Source organism: Dermacentor silvarum, chromosome 2 (genome assembly GCF_013339745.2).
Source record: "Dermacentor silvarum isolate Dsil-2018 chromosome 2, BIME_Dsil_1.4, whole genome shotgun sequence".
NCBI classification, from domain to species: Eukaryota; Metazoa; Arthropoda; class Arachnida; order Ixodida; family Ixodidae; genus Dermacentor; species Dermacentor silvarum.
Genome location: NC_051155.1, coordinates 246,996,259 through 247,015,119, shown reverse-complemented (window position 1 = coordinate 247,015,119; position 18,861 = coordinate 246,996,259). Strand labels below are relative to the sequence as shown.

The 18,861-nt window shown below is 47.5% G+C and overlaps 1 protein-coding gene across 1 annotated transcript; it reads left to right on the top strand.

The window, feature by feature from the left end:
• Positions 1–2,789: 2,789 nt before the first annotated feature.
• Positions 2,790–5,034, top strand: LOC119443055 (protein FAM43A). Its single transcript, XM_037708193.2, has one exon. The coding sequence runs from the start codon at positions 3,423–3,425 to the stop codon at positions 4,320–4,322; it is 900 nt and encodes a 299-aa protein (XP_037564121.1). The 5' UTR covers positions 2,790–3,422; the 3' UTR covers positions 4,323–5,034.
• Positions 5,035–18,861: the final 13,827 nt, after the last annotated feature.

Here is an 18,861-nt window from a genome sequence, read left to right as displayed (position 1 = left end):
GAGCTTAAACAGAGCGGGCCCAGGTGACACGTACTGTAAAGACCGCCTCCCGTGGTAGGTGTGTCGGACATTCCAATAAGGAATGAGTAGGCTTTCGTAAAAGCCACCCCTAACCAGAGGGGGCGCATTAAAGTTTCATCACGGCGGGAGAAGTGCGATGGAATGTGCAGCTTCAATGTAGGATCTATAGCTGCTGGAGACGACAGTTCTCTGCTACTCCGCCTCCCATGAACGAGCGACATTATTATGTAGCAGTCAACGCCTTCGTTGACTGCTACGGTGCCTTTTCCAAGATCTTAACTTTTCTGGCATGCTTTCAGAATCTCTATAACGCAGCCAAGCTTTGCGTTGAAGTAAAGCGTGGTCTTACATTAACTATCAAAGAAAGCGCTGACGTCATAGCTACGTATGTCGTTGCGCTATTGGCCAAACCTCGTTTCCATACGGCGATGCCCTCTTCGACGGCCTTCTTCCGTTCGCTCATTTATGCAAGCATGCCTGCGTTTGACTTGGAAGAACGTCCTCGATGGTATCTCGTGACCTTTTGTTCGCCACCTCGGCCACGATCTTAATCTCTATGGCTCCGTGCCAGTGTACTCATCGTCTCTTCTCGTTACATGCACAAACCGTCTAAGCAGCGCTGAGAGTCCATTGTACCCCGACTTCACGTGACTGGAGAATGATACCCGTTTATCTCTAATCATTCGCGGAAAAATTTATTCGGGAATGTATAGATGATGACGGAAAACCGTCTGGTTGGGAGGTGGCATGGTTGCTAGTTGAAAATTGGACGCCGACCACAAAGAAATGTAAAATGAGAGACGTTTCGGCCCCCGCACTGGAGCCTTGTTCGCAATGATCTCCATTGAGAACAATGGAGGCTCCCGTGCCGGAGCCGAAACGTCTCTTATTCCAGAATGTGTAGATGAAGTAAGCAGGCACACTATCGGTTGCCACTGTGTTCAAAAGGAGTTGTTTGCTTGGACATTCCATCCGCGTCATTTCACGGATGAGTCCTCCACCACAGGTTAAACAATATATAAGTTGCCGACCGTACTTCTGTGATGGCATGAACGACGTTAAGCAGTTCGGGGGTGAAGGGAGGGAATCTGCATGTTGCAGCCGCATGTTATTTTTCTCAACTTATTGATATACATATAATTTCTTTTGGCTATTTTTGCTCCAGAACAGAAAGAATGGAAGAAGCTGAAATATTCGCTAATTCAATCTTTCCACACGTCCCAATTCACGACAGAAGAGGCGTTACAACAAGACAGAAATATGGAAGCGGCTATATACGTCCTTGCTGGTAGGCCATCTTCTAATTTGTTGTGGTCGAGTAGCCGAGCAAACGTGAAATTTTTGATACATATTGTACATCTGCAAGCCTTACAGCTCCTGATCAACAGAAGTTTGAGTTTGATAAATTGTACCTACAAGAGCATAGTGAGCTCTCATAAACACGACCATTCGTGCTCGTATGGACAAACGCACTGCCGAGCTACGCCTTGCTGAACGCAGCGCGCTAGGCTAAATTTAGCCTCGATTGCGTCATCCATGGGGCAACAACGGTGCCATCTGCCCACGCGAGTAATTACTTCATAAATGGCTTCTTTCCTCTACACGATGATACCAAAGTATGGCGCATGAGTACTATAGTTTCAAAGATATAAGCGATAATGCTATAACATGTTTTTGTTGCATCGGTTTCAGCAAGCGACCCCGTTTGACCATTTTTAAAGACGTTAATCGTCAACAGCTCTCACACATTAAAAAAAATATATATATATCGCCATCATACGATAGCACTTTAAACGAAGAAAGAAAAGAAGAAAAATAAAAAAGGAAAAAAAGAAAATGTGGTCATGACCTTCATTAGACATGTCATTCCTGTCCAAGTGGGTCACTGTATCAAAGTCTCCCTTACGTGATCCATGAATGCAATGCATACGTATACTACCATAGTCGGCTCTTCAGGTCGGTCATTGTGAACTTGTCCTTTTCCTGGCATTCCGATGTTCAGTTCAGCATTGATCCCTGCTACAATCATCGGAAACTTCTGAGTGACAGGGTTCTTCACATGGAGGGCTCCGTGCAACACTGTTGATCAAACATCTAGCCAATCAGCTCGTCTGATTTTTATCGAGAAACGATCCCGTATTTTTGGACGGTGATCACTTTTCGGCAATGTCACTCTCAGCGCGTGCTTATTTGTTGGTTGAGCAAAACCGGATGAGCTGATTGGCTGGTTGATCATTACGTCACGCGAAAGGGATAGTATCGCCTAAAGTGATCGTGCGAAGAGTACGTCCCCATTTTTGAGCTCCACTGACATCTTACATCGATTTAGAGCAGACCACGAGGCGCCGCTCTACCCTGTCACTCACCCAGCTACCTTTCATTTCACCGGTTCTTTTGAGACGAATAGAAGCGGATGTAGAAGGTCGTGAAGTGCGACAGATAACGCCATCTTACTGGTAAAAGAGACGGTACATGCCGTCGTCTTTAGACCCTGCTAGGAGAGAACCGCGTCAACGCAGCGCGGAGAAAACGAGTTCTTTTGGTATTCATTCGTCAAAGTGCAGTTTGAACCTTTGGCGTCAGATGGCGACACCAGTCACGAAAGTTGCTGCTCGCGCGCTTTGCGCGCGCTCCGAAGCGCGAGCGCGAAAGCAGGCGCGTAACTGCGGCAGCGCGCGCACCGCTCTCTCACTTCCTTTATCAGCCAATGAGAGACCGAGCCTTGCGTGACGTCACGCGTCCCGTTTCTAGTTTTACGTGCTCCCCCTCGGCAGGTACACGCAGAACTCGCACCGGCTGCACCTTTCGCGTTGGGCCTCAAGCCAAGTGGAACGAAGTGCGGTGGGGAGCTCGGCGTCTCTCTCGCACGCTCGTTTGTTTGTGCCAGTTCGCTTGGAGAGCGCGCGCACGCCACAGAGCCGGTTTCTTCTGCTGCCTCGCCTCCAAAGCAGGGACGCCTGCCTCGGATTTCGCACCGTCTGGGTCGTCGCTCTGCCGGACTGTTCCGCCGCGCAAGGGGACTATCTCCCAAAGGATTTGCGTCGACGACTCGTGTTTCGGCTGCTCCTTCCTCCTGACTGTGCGTCGGCGGCAACCCACGAATACGCGAGGAGGGCCGCAGGTGGTCTCCTCGGTGGCACGCGGGGCAGTTTTGCTGCCGTCGACTGTGTGGGGCGCGTCGGGGGGAACGCTCTCTCGGGGGAGACAAGTGGCTATTTCTGCGGCGCCAGCGCGTGAAGCCGTGCGCGCTTCCTAGTTTCTTCTGTTCGCCGAAAGCTTGCGGCGTGTGCCGCAGCGCCATGCCATAGGAGACCGGCGCGGGACGTGTGTCACCCGAAGCAGTGACTGCCGTCGCCCACCTGAACGAAAGTTCGCCTGCAGAAACGCCGAGAGAGGGCACAATGTCGTCCTCGTGGCCTCCGATGTTCAACAAGTTCTGGAACAAGAAGTCAGTCACCATCACCGAGTATGACCCGACGTACAAGGTGGTCTACCTGGGCAACGTTCTCACCCCGTGGGCCAAGGGTGAAGGTTGCGTGGACAAGCCTCTGGCCACCCTGTGGAAGAATTACTGCACCAACGTCAAGCAAGACATCCACATGAAGCTGACCGTGTGCAACTCGGGTCTCAAGGCCGTTACCAAAGAGCACGGACTCACGGAGTACTGGGCTAGTCGCATTACGCACTGCACGTCGGTGCCCACACACCCCAAGATCTTCTGCTGGATATACAGGCACGAAGGGCGCAAGATGAAGCAGGAGCTGCGCTGCCACGCCGTGCTCTGCGTCAAGGAGGAAGTGGCGCGCCTGATGGCCACGCAGCTAAACCAGAAGCTCGCCGCGGCGCTCCAAGAGTTCAAGCGCGAGAAACTGAGCCGGCAAAAAGCGAGGCTCTCGCTGGGAAGCATCTACGAGCAGCCGGCGATGCCCCGAAGGAAACAGATGCTCAGCACGGGATCCAGCAACTTCAGGGCGCCGCTAGAGAGATCTCGGAGTGCGCCCAAACTCACCTCCATCGAGGAAGACGAAGAGGACGAGGACTTCGAGGACGACCTCATCACCACTGGCTCGGAGCACGAATCCACGTCGGACGTGGTGACGGACACTGACTTGGACTCGCTGTCGGACCATTTCATGCTAGGTGTTGGTGTGCGCGAGACAGACTCTGTGGACTCGGACTCGGTGGAAGACATGCCTAACCCTCAGCTGCGGAGACGGCCGCTGAACTCAATCGACGAGACGGTGGACGAGGAGTCGGATAACGTGTCAGATGAGTCGGGTTACTCGGAAGAGAAGATTTGAGCTTGTGATGTCGACTCGAAAAAAGAGACAATGCGGAGCGTTGGAACACATCTCCTTTCCTCAGGAACTTGTACATAGCGTTGTTGTTGTTGTTGTTACTGTCATTTGCCTGTTTCCGTAGACCAACGCTCTGGACCAAAGCGCGTGCCTTGCGTGTGTGCGTGCGTGTATGGAGTGTGCGTGTGTGTGTTGCCGTCCCAGGTCGAGACAAAACAAATATCGCAGCTGCAGAGAAAACCATCCCCCACCTCGCGGCGCACCGATTCCTTTGTAAGTACACAAACTGGTACTGGCGACGTGCGTTGTCCTAAACCACGGTGTCCTGCCGATACCTTCTCGTTTCCTGTATGTGCGCGTGTGCCTGATAAAGTAGTGACGAGCCCCCTGAGAGGTCACCAGATTTCGTTTTAGCGATTGACGAATCTCGAATCAGTATTTCAAAGCTCTGCTAAAGAGTTAAGCGTAAGTTCCTCCTATTGGCGCGCGTTGTCGGGTACGTGCGCCTGCTCTAAGACTGTCTCTCATGGCTGATTTCGGGAAAAGGCTGATGTGATGTGAGCGAAAGAACAAAGTGTGTGTGTCCTTTGTGCCGTGTTTATTTTATTTTTGCCAGTCGGCGAGGCCGACTTGGAAGAAGTCATCCCATATGCGGGAATTGTACAGCAAGAAAGAAGCGATGATAATTAAAGAGTGAACGTATGTTCATGACGTATCCATGTCTCTTGCTATTTATTCCCTGTTGCATGCCACAGTTCGTCGGCCTGACCTCAGTCGCGACTGTGTGAATGCTTCTTGCTCCTCTTGGGGTTTGTTTTGTTTTGGAGAAACTTGTTTCGTGTAGATTAAGTTCTAAGGCGGAGCACTGCCTAGAACTTTGCTGACTTCTTAACCATCACCGGACTTGGCAGAATTTTTCAAAGGAGCCGCAGCATTACGTTCGATCATCACTATAACACAGATTCAATTGGAAGTTATATACAGGACCCATTTTTGTGCTTGGCGTTCGATGCTTTTAATGGAGAGGTGAAAGCATAATTGTGACCGCACATCAGCTGATTGTCAGAGCTTGGCTTACGGTTTTTTAAGGGCGATTTTTGGCTGAAAATATAGCCGTCGGTCTGCTGATTTCTCTGTCTAATCTTATTCACATTTGGTCATCTTCTAGGGCACCGGCATTTCCCCCATTTGACAATTCACACGCTTGGCAGCAAAATGTGTAGCGTTGTGCAACTGCTTAAAAAAAAAAAAAAAAAAGAGCGAAGCGAAATTGCAGTTGCGCGCGTGCCGTTCAATGCATAAGAAAGTATGTGGTCAATGGATAAGCACCAGAAAGATTCCGTTGCGTTATTGCGCGATATTGAACTCGCAAGTAGCGGTAATCGACACCGTTGTGCGACTCAGCGCATAGTGTTGAGCCGTTGTTGCGCAAGGCCAGTCGCACGCGTGCGTCATCTCGTGATCTTTTGATAAGGGTTATCGATTGCAGCAATTTATTGGCAAGCACTCTGCCGCTTGGGCACGCATACTCGTCAGTTGCGAAAGTGCTTGATCCGTGTAAAGGTCCCGACAGCGGGTCACAGCTTCAATGGGCAAAGTTCGATGTGTAGTATACGCACACGAACTTCGCTGCGAACGATCCTCTATACGTGCAATGTGCAGGAGAAGCCACAAGTTCACTTCGAGGTTAATACGAGGAAATGGAATGTTCGTATGAGATACGAGTGAGAAATGAATCGCGCCTGGCGATACACCTAATGTAACGTCACAGAATTTCCCATGATGTAAGCGAGCTGTGGTTCTTGCCTGTAGCGTCACTTTTTGCACAGCACGTGTACCAATTCAGCTTAGAGCTGTGGTAAGGTAGCAAGGTTCCGCTGGTAGCAGAATATTTCATTATCGTCTATATTCTGTTCGTCAGGAGATCATGCGTACACAAACAATGCATTTTCGTTCGCTATAAGGCAAGCGCGTTCAGGAAAATATCAATGAAAGAAAAACAGATATATATATTTCAAGATACTGTTGCCTATTGCAATCTAAAGTTTACTCCAATATTCAGTGCGAAACAGTGTCGATGTTGATGGCACAGAAGATGCGTCCCACATTACGCAGTGTGTAGTTCTGTTTCTTGCTTCAACTGTGCTACATGTACCCGCGGCTGGCTTACATATACTGGAACTGCCCAAGCGCATGTGTGTGGTTGATGTCTATCGCTTTTCGTTATTTCTGCTTCTGGCCTCGGCAGAAGCTCGTTTAGGACATCACGGCACGTACGATGCGTGCCGCGAGTGCGCTACAAAGCTTCCTTTAAGAGATGCGAAAGCCTTTAGGAGACTCGCATCCAGCTGCGAACGCGGACTCGCAGCAGACAGGAAGGAGGTCGGGGTTAGTACGGGAAAGAGCGTGCGCTGATTCCTGCCGGTGCCATTTGATGCGTTTTTCTTTCAGGCCCTTTTCAAGTGTGTTCCGTTATATAGCCAACGATAAATGGAGCGCGGCTGTATAGAGTCGGAAAGCCATAACCGCTCAAGTTTTTTGGCATGTAATACAAGGGACGGGCTTTGTTGTGGCCGACAGCGTACCGCGCATGCATGTTGCTTGAAGTTAAGACATCTCAACCAAAGTGAACTGGAGAAGAAACACCAGTGATAGTCGACGTAATGGCGTAACCGAATATAACATTATGGCTACTGAACCGGGGCAGTAAGAAAAATGAGAACTTATGCTAAGTCTGCTATAAAGAAGGTAGGAGTGCCGTCTTTGCTCCATTCACACCCGAACGGATTCGAAATCTGCCGGATTGAGAGTAACGTCCGTGTATTCGTTGAACGCAACGCGCTCTTTCACTAGAAAACAGGAGACTATATAGAGAAAAAGGACTACAATCTTAGATAAGTCAGCTCACGCCGCTGAAAGGACGGGACATACCTATCCTTAGACAAAACATGAGGGAAAAGCAAAAGTTGACCGTTGATTTCAAGTGGGAAAAGGAAAAGAAAAGCATACAGTGTTATCAGAGTATTGTGGTATCAAGGTATCGCATAGGAAGAATTACTGATGTGTCGTGCGGAGCGGGTAAGCATTATGTTGCCGATGATGGTTATCCATGCAAAACCCTATAGTGGCCTTCCGTACTGATTGAGCGTGCTACACTGCGAGACACACAAAAATGCCACCAACGTGCGGCTTCGAGTACCGAAAAAGGAGTTGAACGTAAAAGGCACCGTGCTTAGTATGTGTCGACGCTTTGGGTGTTTTGTCGAATAGGCCCCGAATACGCTTTCAAGGAGAGCGACGCGGATGAAGCTCTGGTGTGTTCGAAGCTTTGCTTACAAAACAAGCTCAGCAGATAAGACGACCTATATAGTGCTGCGAAATGAGAAGCCAACGATAGCAGTGCGGGACGGACGTCGGACAGAAAAGGACCGACGAGACGCACAAGCGAGATCGTTTGTGGCCTAAAAGCACTGGTGGTAAGCTTAATAATAATCGGGGAAATTCGATCTGTGGCCTTATTTCGTAACGGTTCTTTGAAGTTTCTATTATTCTTGCCGTTCGTCATGGTGCCTCAGCTAAAATGAAAGCAGTTGTTTATCATTTACAAGCCGCTCAGTTGTCCAGACATCTAATTGCGAGTGGTATTACATGCGTGAGTCAATGCATATTCGCTTGCTCGCTTCTTTTTCTGCCAAATGAACTCCGCGCACATTTCATATTTCCCGTCGCTTTAGAAATGAGAAAATAGTCGACATTCGATTCGATATTCCGTAATCGGTTTTCTCGAACATTCGTATTCGATTCGATTCGGAGACTTCGCTATTCGAACACACCTGTAGTTATACCATGGCACAACCGCCCTGTGCGTGTTGTGGCTTTCCTCCGTCTTCAGGACCCCGCCTTACAGACCACGATAAATCGCTTTAGGGGACAAGCATCGTTCACTGGTATCAGCACAGGCGCATCAAGTCACCACCTTTGGTTACATTGCCTCCGGGATCAGCCCAGTTTGCTGGCTCAAACAGCCGTCCGCGCAACGTGGGCGGTAAAAGTAAAACAAATGCATCGTTTTTTAACACGATCCCTGGCCACGAGATTATACAGGGTGTTCCAGCGAACACTTTCAAAAATTCTGAAAGGTTGCCTGTGGCAGATAGCACAATTAAAGTTCATGAGCTGGTCTCCTCGAAGAGGCGGACATTACTTGCACAATAAATTGAAATGCATAATCAAATAATTAACAGAAATTCAATAATTAAGTTGTTAACTAATTACCTGATGGCCCATATTGCAATTTACATATTGTAGGCGTGGAGTTCGCAAGGCGGATCCACTTGGATCGAATTCTCAGGATGACACCAGTTTCGAGATATTAATTCCCGAACTTTGCGGAGAAATGCATTGGCGTTCCAGTTAGGTTCTCAACAAAACGTCGCTTTATGCATTCAAGCACAAACTTAACTGGAACGCCAATGCATTTCTCCGCAAAGTTCGGGAATTAATATATCGAAACTGGGGTCATCCTGAGAATTAATTCTAAATGGATCCGCCTTGCGAACTCCACGGCTACAATTTGCAAATTACAATATGGGCCATCAGGTAATTAGTTAAAAACTTAATTAGTGAATTTTTGTTAATCAATCGATTATGCATTTCAATTTCTTGTGCAAGTAATGTCCGCCTCTTTGAGTAGACCAGCTCATTAACTAGAATTGGGCTATCTGCACAGGCAACATTAAATATATTTTGAAAGTGTTCGCTGAACCACCCTGTATACTACAGCTGAAGGTGATTCGGTGAAAGTGTAGCGGACGTATGTCATGGAGCGTGACAAAAATGCGTACTTATTTCGGAGAAGGGGTTCGTGCCCATGTCAACGAGACGCGAGCGACATGGTTTGCGAAACATTATTTTGCAGGGCGCTGAAATGACGGGCGAAGGAACTGTCATAGGATTGATACCTTTCTGTGGCACCATTTGGCTCGTCTTAACGCGCCACTATTTTACCCTATCTGCAGCACAAGACGTATATAAATAACGGGAAATCAGTACGCAAAATTCGCGCCAGATCGCTTACACGCACCGGATATGGTTTGCGTTGTTGGTATGGAAATTCTTCTTCTTATAGGCACAAAAAATTCGAATAGAATCATCTAGTGAAGCATTTGTAAACCAGCACCAATCCAGTATTCATGTCTCCGATTTAGCTAAGGTGAATTTTTAATCTTTTTTTCTCTCGGCGCTCTGAATCAACTTGTCAAAGTGTTACTTCAAACTTTACTAGTGCTACGCGCAGCGCAAATAAACCAGACTCGTGAGGTTCCGAGGGAGTAAATCGTTTAATTTCGTCGACTAGCTTGCGAACGGCGTTCTTTTTCTCCAGAGCAAGCAACTCGACCAGCGTGATTTCCACCTTCCGCATACGTGACGCGGCGAGAAGTGTTTCGGCGCTCGACGAAAGATCACGGACGGAAACACGTGGGTAGACGGGCAGCTTGTGTTGTTCTTCGCATTCGTGCTCCGTTCTTGTGTCAGCGGCTACAAAGTGTCGCTGAATGCGCTGACGACCACTCAAACAGGCTACCTTCATGCCGCGCTTGCACGGATTCAAATGCTGCCTGCTTTGAAACATGTCGGTACTAGCTCACGGCATGCGCCTGTCTCTTCCTTCCGCGTTCTTTTTCATCAAGGAAGATGAAAGCACGCCTCGGAATCACGACGACCAAAAGAGAAAGAGTGGTGACGATGGAGAGGAGGAGCAAGAAGAATTTATAAATGAATGCATGAGTAAAGAGAGATAAAATGGCGAATGTCATGATTTAATGACAAAGATGGGCTCCTTCCACAGATATAGCAAGTAGCGATGACAGTGCTTAATTATCTTGTAGCAGTGAGAAAGACCGCGACGTGAGGCATCAACGTACGGAGCACGAAGCATCTGAAGGTTTATCTAATGAACATTTGGGTTGGGACGGGTATGTTCCTAAAAATTCTTGTTCCTGTGTATGCCCTTATCATTTAAATCCTCAACATAAGGATTAAAATATACACCGCTGCATGTTAACCGTCAGAGATGACTAACCCACACTCGTGAGTATCGGCTTTTAGTCTTTTCAACTTAAATAAATAAGCGATTACAAACAAAATTTAATTCAGTGGCGATTTAGCGGTAAATGTGAGAGAAATGCGTTAGCATTATGTCGCACCTCTTTGAGATCCCGGATCTATGATTTAGATTGCGTTCACAGCAGACGAACGTATTCGAAATAAGACGTACTTACTTAACGTTTTTGGCTGGTGGACCAGCCTTCGTCAGAACACACACGCACACACACGCACACGTGCGCGCGCACACACGCACACGCACACACACGCACGCACGCACACTCGCACACGCACACGCGCGCTCACACACACACACACACACACGCACACACACGCACACACACGCTGACCCACCGGGGTTGCTCAGTGGTTGTGGTGTCGGGCTGCTGAGCACGAGGTCCCGGGATCGAATCCCGGCCACGGCGGCCACATTTCGATGGAGGCGAAATCTAGAAAACAACCGTGTACTTGGATTTAGGTGAACGTTAAAGAACCCCAGGTGGTCCACATTATTCCGAAGTCCCCCACTACGGCGTGTCTCATATAATAATATCGAGGTGTTCGTATGTAAAACCCCATAATTTAATTAATTTTAACACACACACACACGTATATATATACAGCCTTCCCTCACTTCACACACATAGACTTTTTGCCCCACTTTTACTGTCTTTATACTTATGCATTAAAATTAAAACGGGAGCTCCGACTTGAAGCCCGAAGCGGGCCGCACCCTGTGACAGTGGCTCGATAATGTTGCTTCGCCGGTTTCCGCGAGAAATTGATGCTAATAAGTACGAAACTGTATCGTCATCACCTCCTCAAGTCGGTTGGTTCTTTTTTGCTTGCCCTTCGTTTTACTACCGAGTGGCTTATTGTTATGAAGGGGAACAGCTCACTGTTTATTGTCCAAATGTCACGGTCTTGTTTATTTAAACGCGCAGACAGAAGGTGCGACGTCACGCGGCAGCTTCTTCTTGTGCTCAAGCTGCCCCATAAATAGCTATATACATCTCGAGGCAGTTAAAAGGTCGTACTTCGCAAACATTTCATTTCTTGATTTGTTTATTTTTGTCGGTGATTACGATACAGTTTCGTAAGTTTTTTCTCTTGCCCACGCTCTAACATTCAAAGTCTCATTATGGTTATAATATTATTAAAACGCTTGTAAAACCGCCTGCATCTTGGACGATTCACTGTTGTGGGTGAGACCCACTGTTGGGAAACAGCAAAAACAACGCCTTACAGAATAGATGCTGGCCCCGAAAGAAAACAGCGCGCCGCTCATAGCTATTCGTTTTAATAAACCTCCCTACAATATAGTAGTCTCGCCCTGCTACTCGTAAAAAGGGTTCTACTTTGTGTCATGTCGTGCGTGTTTAGTTCGTCCACGATAGCGTCGCAAGCGATGGAACAATGCGTCCTCTTGTCGATCGAAGTGCCACGTGGTGCTGCGTAGACAGCGCATGTTTTGCTATATAATATAGAAAAATAGGGGGCTCTCGCCAAAGCGAGTGTTATGACACGCGATGAAGCCCTCTTACGTAACGAGTTCTTATATTGGCGGGCGTAAAAGGAACTACACTTTCGGAGTACTTTTCGCGAGAGATAGCAGCAATTTCGCTGATGTGTTCTCTCTGAACGATTGTTGAGCCGGAAAGATTTTTGTTTGTTTGTTTGTTTGTTTGTTTGGTTTGTTCTCGCGGCGCCTTGAAGAATAAAGCCTGTATGGTGGAAGGGTTTCAGTTTCTCCTCCTTATTGCGTGATGCGATATATTGAATTCGATACGTCATTTAGTGGTGTCCTAAATCATGGCAATTAGAGATAAAGAAGGCGTTCGGGGTATGCCAATGATAAATGGCCATGACAAAACAACAACCCCGGAATATCGCTTATTAGAACCTTCTAACGTTGGGTTAACACAATGGTAATCTGAAGGCCTGGAAATATTTCAAATTCAAGACATATGCTATGATGGCCAAACTACACGCGCCGTCGTTACTCTTATTTTGCAGGACCCTGTTTACCGTTGCGGCGGTTTATGAGCACTGTGGAAGCGTGAAGCCACGTTTACTATATATACACTTGCTGCCAACCGCCAAAGCGAAATGTTTCCAAGCGTTTTCTTTCCAGGAAACTCACCGAAATTTACGAGCTTTCGACCTCATATAGAGGAAGCGCACAAAATTTTCAGCAGGGAGTCTGTGTTGCGAACACAGGTGCGCATGAATGCGTGTGCCTTCGCAGATTCATCCTTTCACATACGTTATTCGACTGCTAGCTGCAACCTTCTGGGGCAGACTTCAAAAATCAAAACAAGCATGCTTGATAATAATGCGCTAGGATCAGTTTACCAGTAGGGGCCACGGGATCTGAATCAACCGAAACAGCCGCGGCAGAAGCGAGAATTTTCATTAGAGCCCATCTGGAAAGGAAATCCCTGAGGCCGCATACGGAGACAGTTCAAGCCACAGACAAGCGGAACTTGATGTATAAAAAAGCACTATGCCAGCAGGGGTACGCAGTCGAAGTCTTGGGTATCACTGCCTGCCTGCCTTGGGTTTCACGTGCCAAAACCATGCACGATATGATTATGAGGCACGCCTTAGTGGGGGACTCCGGATTAATTTTGACCACCTGGGGTTCTTCAACGTGAACCCAAAGCACGGCACACGGGCTCTTTTTGCGTTTTGCCCCCATTGAAATGCGGCCGCGGTGGCCGGGATTCGATCCCGCGCGCCCCGCGGGGCCCACCGCCAAAGCCAATACGCTCCCGCGGCGGATTACCTTTTACAATAAATTGGTAGCAAAAACTCGCTGCTGATCTTTAAAATCACGTTTGCTGGTTTACGGACTCGGTGGTCAGTGCTGAACTTTGTCCCTGTTTTCAAATGGCACCGCGTCATTGTGGCGCGCGCACGCACGCACGCACGCACGCAAAAAAAAAAAAAAAAAAAGTGCTGCGACAACAACTGAACATTACCGGGGGGTAACTCATGGGATCTGGACCTAACATAGATACTTGTAGGATCTAGTTTGCAAATTTTTAAGGACAGGTGCAGGGCCCAATGCATGCAGGTTGTTGGAACTCAACGCCTTAATGCCCATGGTAAGATGGCGTCCCCTGCTTCACTCTAATGGGGCGTTCTCTCCGCTCGCGAAGTTTAGTTTTGTTTCTGCTTGCTTTTACAACCTTTTTGGATAAAAGCCCTGCACGACTATGACCAAGTGTTTGTTACGTCAAACGCACGGCCAGCAACAGTGTAAGGCTCCGAGACAGCTTACCCTCGACAGTCAGACGCTCCTTGCGCGCTTGCTTCCGGACGCGTAACACACACATTATGCTGCATAGCACATGCCAGCGCGTCACTGCTTTGTCCCTACCCGGTCATCTGCTCCTTGCTTTTTGTCTAGCGTCGTTCTCTGCTCATCCTGCTCGTGCTGTCTGGTGACTGTCGCCATATGTCTTCGTACATATTTCTCGATATCTTAAGTAGACGACTCTGAACTTAAACGACCCTAAGTTCTGTTGATGCACAAATTTTGGGAATGCGTTTCTGATGTTTAGTCATTCCCCCCCCCCCCCCTTGCCCCTCCTTTATTACATCCCCACTTCATTGATTGACATGCTGATCAACTGTACATAGACGGCACCTGTCTTAGTGCAGATAAGCGAACAATACGGGCACAAGGGTGGCCGCTTCAGCACATACACACACACACAAAAAAAAAAAAAAAAAAAAAAAAAAAAAAACATCGGTGATATCGCTAATACTTAGAAGATACATCAACTTAAAGGAAATGAACTTTCAGCGAACATGCACACACAGGTTCGCGTTAACTGAGACTCTGCGCGGCCCCTAATGTGTATACGTTGCACGTGTCCTGTAATAATCAAAGCTGGTAGTGGAGGGGTTGCTCAGGGTTCGATGCAGCCAGAAATTCGCGCAGTCTACTCAAAGCTCACAGCAGCAGGTGATCAGCCAAAAATGTTACCTTCTCGCATTGCTTCGTTTCGTTTTAATGCACGATAACTCCCAACTGCAACTGCTCATTTTAAGGTGGTGTGCGGGCTGTCGTATTAGGTGTCCTATGTTCCTAATAATGAAAGTAATCGAACAAATAACTGAGGTTAGACACGCACATGTGCTTCTGTCGCTCTCTTATATTCCTACACAGACCAGAAAAGTAAAACAGGCTTCGAAGAAATTTCTGGCCACGGCATGCAATGTCGTGTGCACGTTAACACACGTCCACCACTGCTATTCCATCTGCCCACTTTCTGACCTTCCTTTAATTTTTTTTTTACTTTTCTCCGAAATGTCCGTACATACTACATAATCTGCGTTTATCTGCGTAATTGCTTCGCAGAGACGTTTCAGCGCTCTCTGAACTGAAGGACAAGCTATACGAAATATACATAATATCAACGGTGCTTTGCCTCGTTCAGACTTGGAACGCACGCGTTATTTGCAGCGCCAGTGTCTCAATGCGCTCGTTCGTGGCCTACATCGGGGGATGCATGTGGCCTTGATTGCACGACGACGACCGCGACGACGACGGCGGAGGCTGCCGAGGAGTCTTACGTTGCCACAGCAGTCAGGCAAAGGTGTGCGCGCACGTGCTATCTGCAAGCGAGATCGAAGGCGACGCCGCGGTGCGGCCGGGTTGTTCGTCCTCCGCTCTTCCATATGTACGCGCATTCCTTGCTACTCTCGGTCGTGCACCTAACGTTGCGCGTTCTCGAGTCTCGACTGCGACCGCCGTAGATGCTAGGGAAGCATTAATATAGGCAACAGAAAGACATATTACAGCAAGAACTTTATATATCATCGAGCAAACAGTCCTTTTCACAAACTCGCTTGCCGAAGCTTAGAAGGTATGCGGCCGGTGTGTATACAAACGGCCACATTCAAAGAGTTGCAAAAGAGTTCACCGTATTGTTGAACGGTCGCATGCAGAAAGGTACGGGAGTACCTGACCCTTATGGGTATTGGCTGCTCTTTGACCACTTATTTTGCTAGTCAACGAACAATAGTTCCAGAGTGGTATAATGTAAAGATTCCTCTATTTTGCTATTCCTTTCTTATCTTAATTATGCTGCAGTTCACAACCGGCTGACGTCGCTGATAGCGTAGACAGAGCGCCGATCTGACCGCTGACTGAGCGCTTAATATTGAAGAGTTGTCGCAGTCCTAGTTTCTGAGAACAGCTTATTCAGAAGTTCATGATGATAACCGATTTGTAGTTCGGAATCAGGGAAACAAAAGGGCACGCGAACCAGAATTCGCGCTAAGCTGGCCGAACGGTGATTTCTACCAGTTGGCGTCACTTTTAGTAATACGGAAACGATACGTGATGTATGCGCTTCAAAGAGATCTGGGCCGGTATATATAGCGTAAGGATTCTTTTTTCTAAGTGATATTCTTTTATCACCCAACACTCACGACCAGTCAATCCTGCTGATAACGCAGGCGGAACGCTGCTCGGACCACTGACTAGGTGCGAAAAAGGCAGTGAACTGGAATATGATCGTTCCATTATCTTGCTTCCATGGTTCCACTAGTACTTGGAAGAGTCATGGCGTGGAGGTCAAGAAAAGGTCTGGGCTAACGTACGATTTCTTTTTTATGCGCTCATACTTTAACTATTAGGAAGAATATTGTTGAAAGAACTTTCGGGGAATTAAGCCTTTTGATCCACGTGGGGGGGGAGGCGATTACTCTGGATTTTACACGTCAGTGTGCAAAGTGAAAACGATAGCTCTCAAGCTTCGCATGTAGTCTGGGCGCAAAATATCACCGGCGGAGCCGCGCATGGTTTCGCTCAGGCACGTACAGAGTCGCACACAGAGAAGAAGAAGCGTGCGTAGTGGGACTGCAGCTGGCTAGTGTATAATTTGACGACTCATATTTGCATCCCCAGGCGCCACATGCGCCACGAATGACGCTGCTTTGAAACGTACGAGGCGATACTCATTACGCTCACCTAACAGCTCGAAACGCCGAAGGCACCGCAAGGTGTCGGTGAAAAAACGGTGGCACTTACTTGCTGTTATACTTTTATGCTGTTCGGAACACCGTAACAGGAATTTCTGAGCGCACGATGCAAGATTGAAGTCCACAGGACCTCGCCACGTTCGGCGGCTACTGGTTGCAAGGTTTCCTACGTGATAGGCATAAGTTAGCACTTTCGCTTCAGGAATCAGACGACAGGTGATATGCTGCCTTCGAATTTCCTGTTTTCCGCGATGTGCCACGCCGGATTTTCTTTTCGTGGTTGGAAGCAATTCGAACAAAAATCCATACAAAAGAAAGAAAAAAAGCGAAGAGGACCAACAGTAAACGGTACTTGGAATCCCTGACGCTGCCTGTTTGCCATACGAAGGACTGAAAGGCTCCTGGCTTTTCATACACTGCGTTGCTATTTCCTAATGGGACGACAGTTGAGAATACGGTTGCTCCTTTCAACTTTCTTTTTTTAATCTTTTATCAGCAGGACAAACAGCCGTGTTAGAAATTAAGCGCAAAACGAAGCTATAAAACGCGTCGTTGTGGTATGAGGAAAAAGAAAACCTGTGCACTGCAGATCGCACGCCAATCCCAGGCTAACCACCGCTTAGAACTTAACAACAAACACAAGAGAGAGAGAGAGAGAGAGAGAGAAAGTAAATTAAAAACAGAGCACGTACTGCAACGACCACAGACTACACTGGCACGTGTGAGCGCGCATAAATACTTAAAATACAAAAGCCGTAGAGTACAAGAGCCAGAGCAATATCCCGTCTTTCAGTTAAAATTTTGCCCCGGCCTTTATTAGGTCATTCAATGAACCGCACGTGTGGATGGATGCCTGCGCGGGAAGTGAGGCAGTGAGGTCGTGGGGCTTTCACTTGCAAAAAACTGTATATATATATATATATATATATATATATATATATATATATATATATATATGTGTGTGTGTGTGTGTGTGTGCGTGTGTGTGTGTGTGTGTGTGTGTGTGTGTGTGTGTGTGTGTGTGTGTGTGTGTGCAAAACAGAACCACGTACAAAACGACAGATAATTTTGCATTGTATTTTCTTTCTTTCCCATTGTACTCTGCGTCCATAACCTCTGGCTATACGACGAATTAGCTTGGAAGAAACCCTCGTCCTGCAGAACGGCGGTTCTGCGTCTCGCTGTCATGGTCCAGTCCAAACTTGTATGTGCCAAGCTCGTTCGCAGTCTTCGTCAAAAGTATATCCTGGCATTTAACACATCTAACTTCACCAACCAAAGAACTTCATGATGTCCTCCCTCCCACCCAATTTTCGCTAGTTTTGATATCGGTTGAGTTCACAGTTCTCCCAGGGCAGCGGGATAAATTCCGGTTTGTTCGCAAAACACATTCATAAAGCTCCGGATCTCTTGCTTGCGTAATTTAACTGCAATATGATAATTAGTCTTCTGTCTTTGAAGTGTGCTTACACTGTACCCATACCGCGCCTTTATTTTCGCCAATGGTTTTTCGTAAAGGCGGCTCGATGTTGAAATGGAATAAAACAACCTGTGTGTGAGGTATTACCGAAATTGTCTTTTTTTTGTTTAAAAGGCCCATGAATGTCATTATGTATGGAATATAACATCGTTCAAATGTCCACCGCCGCTTCTCATGGTGGCACGGATCCGAGTGGTCCAATTTTCATGACTCTGCCGCATAGATCCGGCTGAAATTGAGCGATGGCCTGGGTTATATTGACCTAAAGGGTCGATTGCGGCTTATTGGCATAGACCTGCCACTTCAGGAAACCCCACAAGAAAAAGACTAGCGGGTTCAAATCGCACTTTCTTGGTGGCCAATTCCTGTCACCTCTGCGAGAGATAACCATACCCTCAAATCGTTCACGCAGCATCTCCATCGTGGCGTCCGCTGTGTGACGCGTAGCGCCGTCCTGCTGGGAGCACATGTCGTCTACGTCCATATCGTTGAATTTGGGCCAGGAGAAATCAGTTATCATCGTTACGGTGGCTAGATGGGTAGGTGTGCCGACCGAGCGTAGTTCCCCACTTCTCCGCATCATGACGCAGAAGTGGCGCTGCGGACAGTATAATGGCTGAGCTGCGCGCAACGTCGGCTGCGCTGTGTAGACGAGCAGCGTGTTTGATAGTATCGCTGCCTCTGCTCTAACTTTGAAGTACGCGTTATAGTGCAATGCCGTTTTGAGCAGTGTAGGCAAAACCAGAATGGAGAATTTGTTACTGTCGTCTAGTCAAAAGACACGATATGCTGAAGTCAATTTTCTAGCTTGGCGATTGGTCACATTTACTGTTCTATGCATTTTTTCCATGCATAAAACAATACTGCAGTGGTTTTATACAGTATATGGAAACGTGTTTACGTGATATTTAGTGAGTTCTAATGTTTCAATTTCGAGAAATTTAGCTATTGTGTTTA